General features: G+C 42.2%; 1 protein-coding gene across 1 annotated transcript; it reads left to right on the forward strand.

The window, feature by feature from the left end:
• Positions 1–2,109: 2,109 nt before the first annotated feature.
• On the forward strand, positions 2,110–6,100 carry saal1 (serum amyloid A-like 1). Its single transcript, XM_068739486.1, has 12 exons — positions 2,110–2,304; positions 2,413–2,514; positions 2,671–2,754; positions 2,875–2,954; positions 3,054–3,113; positions 3,227–3,342; positions 3,816–3,987; positions 4,481–4,563; positions 4,640–4,810; positions 4,991–5,148; positions 5,222–5,314; positions 5,891–6,100. Exons 1-12 carry the CDS (start codon positions 2,179–2,181, stop codon positions 5,966–5,968), a joined length of 1,323 nt encoding a protein of 440 aa, XP_068595587.1. The 5' UTR covers positions 2,110–2,178; the 3' UTR covers positions 5,969–6,100.
• The last annotated feature ends 2,330 nt before the right edge of the window (positions 6,101–8,430 follow it).

An 8,430-nucleotide genomic window follows, 5' to 3' on the forward strand; every position in this document is an offset into this window, starting at 1 on the left:
AGTTGGGACGATGCGTAAAAATGTTCAAGTTTGTTCAGAATGTGTGGTTGAATCTGTGCTAACTGCTTTAACTGCGGCATCATGTGGACTGAATAGCTTTTCACCATGAACGTGTTTCGACCCATTTTAACAAGAGACAACTCTTTTTTGGTCTACAGTGAGGCCAAATGTCACTTTCTAAAAATAACACCAGGGTCTTATTTCACTGTTACCTGACAACAGATGCTTGATCAGAGAGAGAGACACAGAGAGAGAGAGAGAGAGAGAGAGCTCCCATCACACGCATTCAGTCTTTTAAAAGGTTTCAAAAGCATTTATTTTATCTGTTATACAACTTTGCCAATAGCTGGTCAGTAAATGTCTCTCCAAGTGCAAACATGGCCGAGGACCGCTCCCACAGGAGGACAGCTGCGTGATGAAGGTCACGAAGTGTTATTCTTGCCTGATGACATGTCCTGTGTTTATTCAAGGAGGACAGTATTTGGTGAATGCAGGATATTTTTGATTATACATGAGACAATGTCAGATGAGACAGTCTCTGTTTGTATAATACTGTTTAACATCCTGGTTATAATCTCCAATTACGCAGACTGTAATTATGCCTTAGAAAAAAACAATGCGTCAGAACACAAAACAAGTTTTAGGTGTGAAAACACCAGTAGAATAAACAAAGACGTGTCAAGTAAAGTAATCCAATGTGGTATTTTTGTACAATGCTTTTCATTTTGGGAAATAATTTATTTCAAAGCATCGGATAGTGATAGTTGCCTTACAGCAAGAAGGCCACTGGTTCAAATCCAACTTGGGGCCTTTCTGTGAGGAGTTTGCTTGTTCTCCCCGCATCTGCATGGGCTCACTATAGAGTAGATACCCGAATAACATAGTGCCCTGATTTGTATCAACATGTCAAGTCTTTCTAGTCAAATATTTCTTAAATATAAATGATAATCTGGTAATTTTACAGACCATGCTCGATATCCTGATGACTAATAATCTTTTAACATTTTAACGATATGACAGCTTTTGCATAATTAAAATCCAGATTTATAAAGATGAATATAGTCAAGGGCGAATTTTAAAACAAGGGCAATAATGCAGGCAAATGTATTACAAATATTATACATTTTACTTTAAAAAAGAATTGGTCCAAGTCACAGGGGTGTCCAAACTGTCCCATGAAGGCCCGAGACACTCCAGGTTTCCTTTCCAAGCGTCTCTCCAGCAGCTGATCTCACTAATGAGCGCCTTCTTTCAAATTCAAGGAGGTGTTGATAATTAAAATCACCTGCTTTAGTAACCGGATTCATAATCCATATGAATCCACGGATCAGGATTTCCCCGTGTTGCCTGTAGGTGGCAGCATTCATTTTAAAATGAGGAAGTGATGCGTCAGGATCTGCGCAGTCAAGGTATTGCCCGCCCTCTTCTGTCTCTGATTGGTTATAACCTTTTCCTGGATTTAGGTGGACTTTTACATTTAAAGCTTCGTGGTTGGTTAAAAATAGGGCGAGATTATCTATGCAAGCCAATCACAGAACGAATGGGGCGAATCTTAGCGTTGCTCTTGTCGCATGTGTGACGCCGTAGTCTGTGCGCGCATGCGCATGAAGTTTCAATGTACTAAATGGAGGCTATTTGAAATGTCGTCTGTGATGAGTTGAAAACAAACGAAAATATTACATTTAATGTACCAATTATTTTAAATTGCTTTTGTCGACAGCGGTCAATATGGGTGAGTTAACATATATACATGTCCCTGGCCTTAGCGACAGCTGCATCTGCTACTTGAGTTGTTATTTGCTACCATTAGCTGTGAGATAGTGATAAAGGGCTAACAGATATCATGCTGTTGAGTCGACTGAATTGCCTGTGCATTCAATATTACATGATATTCTAATAACATCTGAGATAATAGCTACTTTAATTAATAGAAACAATACAATTAGAATATAATTCCTATAATTCATAATCTCGTTGTATATCCACTATGCAATGACAATAAAGGCTTTCTACTTCTACTATAATGGAATCTTATCATATAATCACATACACTAAAAGCTCTGGGACTGTTCTACTTCTGCATCCTTTATCCCCCCCTCTCTAGAAAATGGAGCTGACGGTTCTGAGGGAGTAGAGACGGAGAGATCCTCTTCTCCTACCGGATTACAGTCTCCCGTGATGGACCGTAATCCTTCACCACCTCCAGACACGGTTGATGGAGAGGAGGATGGAAATTTGGATGCCATTGGAGAAACTGTTTACAGCAAGCACTGGCTTTTCAGCACACTGACCCGTCTCATTCACGTAGGCAGGCAGTTATTACACAAATTAAGATAGTTCCCGTATCCTCTTACCCTCTGCTGCACGCTCTCCAACGCACGGGATTCTTAAATTGCTTATTTTTTTTTGCAGATGGTCTCAGAGCAATCAGAGTTGGATGCTGAAGGTCAAATGCAGCTGCCTGATGATGATGAGGAAGATCTGTGTAGAGTCTGGGATATGGCAATGGATAAGGTAGTGGGAAAACTGTGCTCTATAGGCTTCACATTCTTCATCATTTACTAGTCCCCTCTTCCTAACAAAGTAATAGAAGAGTAAATAATATAAATGTGTTGCAGGTGGACGAGAATCAGATATTAAATGTTTTATAATGACTTTTTATGTGTGCAGGATGTGGCTGGTTTCCTGCAAGAATTCAAGGCTACAGAGATCCTACTTGGGGTAATAGCCAAATCTCGTTGTCCACGTCTCACTGTGAGTAAAAAAAAAAAACACGTGTTAGAATATTATCCCAAATGTTTTCCTTTTGATTCTGTTTATGAGCTTTGGAAATTCATATAGATATATAATGTACATTTTCTTTTTCTTCTATAGGAAATTTGTGTGGGAATCCTGGGAAACATTGCTTGCTTTCCTGAGACATGTCTGACTCTTAGCCAAAATGAAGACCTATGGTAAATCTGTGATGCTTTGGGTTTGGTTTTTTGTTTTTTTAGTAGAGGGCATGCACTCTTGTAATTCAGCGTGATTGATGCGGCTCCCTCTGTCTACAGTGCTGTGCTGCTGCTGCTTCTCGGAGATGCAGATCCTCCCACTCTGCTGGAAACAAGCAGGTAACATTTGTCGTCTGCACACATGCTGGTCGAAGAGACAGAGACTGAAGTGTCGATGTTTCCTGATTATGTTTCCTGATGATGTTTCCTGATGATCCTGATTGTGTTTGCAGGTTGCTGCTGACGTGTGTCTCTCAGAAAGACGTCTCTGCCCTGTGGCTTCAGCGAATACGACAGCAGACGTCTGTGTGCTCCAGCCTCTGTTTCATCATGTGCAGTTCTACCAACAGTACTGTGCTTTTATTCTTTGCCCTGTCATGATAAAATGCGCTCAGAAAATAATTATGTTTGACATTCCAAGACGAATTGTATTAACTCCGAGTGCCTGTAAACTGTTAATCTTAAAGATTCCCATTGGAGTTTCTGACTAATTCAGGGTATTTTCTGTAAGTAGCCCCCCTTTTTTTTTAATCTTGTACACAGAGGCACACTCTGGTGATATAGTTTTGGTCACCGCCATCTGTTTACAGTGTGGTAGCAAATATAGGGAAGAAGAAGAACGCTCACCAAGAAACATGGATGTAAACAATCTTGGGTCAACAGTGACATTAGCTTTGGTAGATGATTTTGTTTGACATGCCTAAATGCATTAGATGTGCTTGTTGTTTCCTCAACGGCAAATAGTTTGTACACAAAGTCGCTTCTTACGACGGCTTTAAAGGTTGTAACCTTTGTCTATTTTCTGACATGTTCCTTGTACAGCTGACCTGCTGGAGAAGGTTGGGGAACTGGTGGACAATCTATTTGACCTTGATGAAGAGCTGATGAGGAGTTGGATCACAGCTCAGCCAAGTGAGGAGGAGAAGGAGAAGGATGATGGTGTAAGCCGTTTGGATGTAGCCTCGTGTCTACTTGAGGCAGCCAAGCAGCTCAGGTGGGACTCAGAAGTTGAAGGTTTGGGAAATGTTTGTGAGGTTTTTGCATTTGAAGATTTAGGATTTACTTTGAGTTGGAATAAAGTCCATCTTGTGTTTGGGAATAAAGCCTAAAGTGACCAGGTTGGATAGGATTAGAAATGAGACAATAAGAGGGACAGTGAAGGTTAGACCTTTTGGAGATGAGGTCAGAGAAGACAGACTTTGTTGGACATGTCCAGAGTAGAGACGGAGACTATATCGGTAGAAGGATGCTGAGGATGGAACTGCCAGGGAACGGGGCTAGAGGTCGACCCAGGAGAAGATACATGGACGTAGTGAGAGAGGACATGAGAGTGGCTGGTGTTGGGGGGACGATGCAAAGTGGAGAAGATTGATTTGCTGTGGGGGCCCCTCACGGGACAAGAAGGAAGTACAGTAGAAGGGCCGAAACGCAATGAACAACTGCTGTGGGTTATCTCAGCATTGAACAGTATTGAATTTGTTTCACAGATCTGAGAGTCTGAAGGGGTTAGAGATTTATCTTCATGCCCTCCAGCTTCTCACCACTATAGACGAGGGTATTCAGACCTTTGGTAAGGGTGTTGGACGCAGTATTGAGTCTTTGGCACGTAATTGACTGAATTAACATAATTTTGCTGTTTCTTCTAGCTACTCCCGAAGGACCCAGTAAAGCAGTTTGGGACTTTGTCTGTGGCGTCGTCTGCGAGGACTTCTGCCAACCAAACGATCCGCCAGTCGTTCTGCAAGAACAGAAGACTATTTTGCTTCAGGCATATGCTGTGTTACACGCTCTGTATAGATGTCGGAACCGGTGGGGCAGCCAAAATGACACAAGTAAAAAAAAATCTCGCCAGCTCTGTTCTTTGTTTTGCCCATTCACATTCAATATTTATTGATTTATGAGAGGAAATTTTACTTCTCAGTCCTTATGATAATAGGCTCCATTTTGACTCTACTCTACCCAGCTCTTGATTGGTTTTGTGTTCATATCTCTGACAGGTCTTCCTCTTATTGGATCCATTTTGCGGGTGCTTCAGTACCACAGTGACGGAAAACATGGCGGTCCGAGCAAAGACGGCACAAAAGACGAGCAGCTTCAGGCTTTAGCTGAGATGACGGCGGAGTTCCTCGCTGATATCTGCATCCAGATTCCCAAGGTGATACCGAAAGCCTATCTTGAATGCCTATTCAGTGAGTTGCATTCTGACATCCTGTTTATTCTCCTTTTAGGACGCGGTGGCGGATTTGGTGAAGACGGGGTACCTCACAGAGAAGACATCGCTTACAGCTGCTTCCAGTTTAGTTCCCAATTTTAAGATGGCAGTAAGTATTCCTCCAGAATTTTGAAAAGCTTATTTTATCCTCCAGATGATTCCCATCGCCCAGCATAAACTTTACTGTAATGTGATGAATCTTTGTCTTTCTGTAATTCCCCAACCTCCAGAAGAATTCAGCCTATCTTCTTAAAATTAGCATGCTGGCGGCCCAAAGGAGTGCACTGTCCACTTTGGTGCAGTTTTAATGAGCAGCATGCTCCGTATGAATAAATATAAGTAAACGGCGCTTTGTGCAGGAACACACAGACTATAAAGCCTCATCAAGGTTTAAAGCAACCACAGAACAGGCTCCAGCTGAAAACTCTAGTTGGATAGTGTTTTCTGATCTGAGCGAGCATCCCAAGTGAAAACAATGGAGCGCTTTGTCAACATTCAAGATGTTAATATGCTGTTTCTGATTGACACTTGGTGAGGCAACAAAAGGCTTCCGAGCTCGTGCACCAACGTTACAAATAGATTCTTGCATTGTTCAATAATACCATGGCAGGGGTTATTTCCGTGCATGTGACAGGTTACGACAGATTGCTGCCGTAAATACCTTGCTCTTCTTACTCTTGTTCAGTTCCAGCACCTGCAGTCCATGTTGTCCGAGACTGATCCACAGTTGGCGGACGTGGTAAGGAAACAGTTTCCTGTCTGAGGCATCCGGAGGCCGGCGCTCGGCCCTTCTTTTCACGGTGGCTTCTATTCCCCCTCTGAAGATCCTGCTTCAAGTTACCTTGCTTGGATTCCTACAGGGAAAACCGTAGTGAAGTTGTCACACATCATGAGTGCTGGGACAAAGACGCTTTCATATTTTTCTACTGCGTTCATTGTTGAGCAATGTTTTTATTGCGCTGTTGGTGTTGTTTTTTTGTATTAAAAGGCTGATTTCTGTGAAGGATTTGTTCTTAGTATTTCCTGCCTGTGGCAACAGTAGAAAAAGCATCGCTCACAGAGGATCGTTGCGTAAAAGTACCAACATCTATTTACACAGTTTACACATTAAAACATGAAATAAGTCTGTTTAATACAGATTATTATAAGTAGTTCTTATTCATGTAAATCATTTTCAATATAACATGAACCGGCCTTGTGCGGGAACTGAGTCACCCTCCCAATCATATGAGTAAGGGCGCTAACAACATCAAGTGTTTACCAGAGGGTGGTAGTCACTCGGTAACGACTATAAAATCAGATGAAAGGCTTGCGCCTGGCAACAATGAACTCATTTGGTTTCCAAATGCTCCATTTCACCCACTCGTGGACAAGAGCAGGACGAGCTGTGCGTTTCCAGCGAGCTTACGACGGCTCTGAATATAGCAGCTCTTTAATTAAAGCTTGGATTGATATGTAGAACACTCTTTCTAATGGAAATCCCTAGATGCGTAGAGTGTATGCAAGACAAAGATCACCTTATGGGGGGGGGGGAGCCTTTTTTTTAATGCTGTCCCGAGCTTGACTGATGCATCTAGTTCGCCGGCACCTTGATCTGCGAGTCGTGTCCTCTTTCTGTTGTAAATGTCTAGAATGACGGAGATGCAATCATGCTTGGTCTTCCAGGATTGCTTGTGGCCAGTGACTTGCACATCTGTCTTGAGGCCTGTCTGCCAGGCGAGTCGTGTCACACAGATCAGGGTGAAGCCCAGATGTCTCCTGCCCTGCCAGATCTCGCTGTCAGTCTGCCAGTCTTCACAGCAGCTTGATGTGATCAGACTCCATGCGTGTTCCTCGTGTAGCCGGCGTTTTACACGCATCGATGACACCGACGCACGTCAGGCCAGTGTGATGCTGATGCCGGATGTCAGTTACTTCTTTTTTCTGTTCCCCTCTGCCCCAAGCTGTTCTTTAAAATGACCTGTTTTGCCGAGCAGTGAAATTTGTTTTTTTGTTTTTTTTTTGCCCTGTGAAAATTCCCGTCCTTATTTAACCTGTTATGTTGATTTTGAACATCTTATTTGGGGTTTTTAACAAATAGCTCGTCCATAACAAAAAACTCCTCTTTAAACAGGGATCAAGCGGGATCAAAAGTAATTTTCTCTGACTCCGGGAGGGGTTGGTTGGGGAGGCGCGATGAAGAATGCGTGTGCAATGTCACGTCCTCCTTTGGTTCCAAGGCCCAGCCTATTCACAACCACCTGGCCAGAACATGTTACTAAAGACACGCGGTGCTGTTGGGTGCAATTAAAGCCCCTTCAAGCTCATTTCCTGAGCTGGCTGAGTTTCTATCACATGTCAACAGAACCACAATGAAACTTTTCCCATCATGATCTCTGAGTATTAAAGACAATGACGTACTCTGCTCGCAAAAAGTGAAGCAGTGATGTCGATTTTCATATCCACCATGTTTTGCTCCTTCATCTTTTTGGGGCTATTGTGGTGATTTATCAGGCGGTCGGGATTTTACACAGTGTCAGTGTTTTACCCACTTTTGATTGATAACTTAACCTTATCAAACACATTCAAAATAGCTCTTGCTGCACAGAGTTTCCGAATGCGGCAGGTGTTTGCGTTTGCAGCTCTTTCCTGCGGAGGCCTTGTGCACGCAGGCACCTGTCACCAAGTGGCATATGCTGCTGTTTGTTCGGCAGCGAAAGAATCGGAGCTAATTAAAGAGAAGCAGCCTCGCTGCAGGAAGTGGACGTAAGCGGAGCATTCACCGCTCTGCTTAGTTAGTTGTTCAAACAAGGCTCAGGGTTGATGAAGGGCTTTCAGAAGACCTTGAATTGTCTGGAAATTCAAATAACAGCAGGAGTGGAAAAGCTATTCATGTTACAGAAAGGAATTTCTGTAACATGAATTGCTGCTTTTTGGATATTTTATCAATATTTACAAAAAACAAAATCAATGTGTTGTGGTTAGATATTATCATAGATTTATGTTAGTGTTCTGAAAAGCTTACAAAACGTTAATGTTTATAAAACCTTTACTTTGAACTGCCTTATTTTTTTTATTCTAAAAATGGAAATTTATATATTAGTGCGCCAGCATTTCCCAAATCATTTTAATGTTTTCAGTTTAATTAAAGTGTATAGGTTATAAAACGATTTTGAACTCACAGTTTATTTTAAAAGTATTTTCTCATGTCCAACGTCCAGCTGTAACATCTGTGTAATGATGGCG

Source organism: Brachionichthys hirsutus, chromosome 5, assembly GCF_040956055.1.
Source record: "Brachionichthys hirsutus isolate HB-005 chromosome 5, CSIRO-AGI_Bhir_v1, whole genome shotgun sequence".
Lineage (NCBI taxonomy): Eukaryota > Metazoa > Chordata > Actinopteri > Lophiiformes > Brachionichthyidae > Brachionichthys > Brachionichthys hirsutus.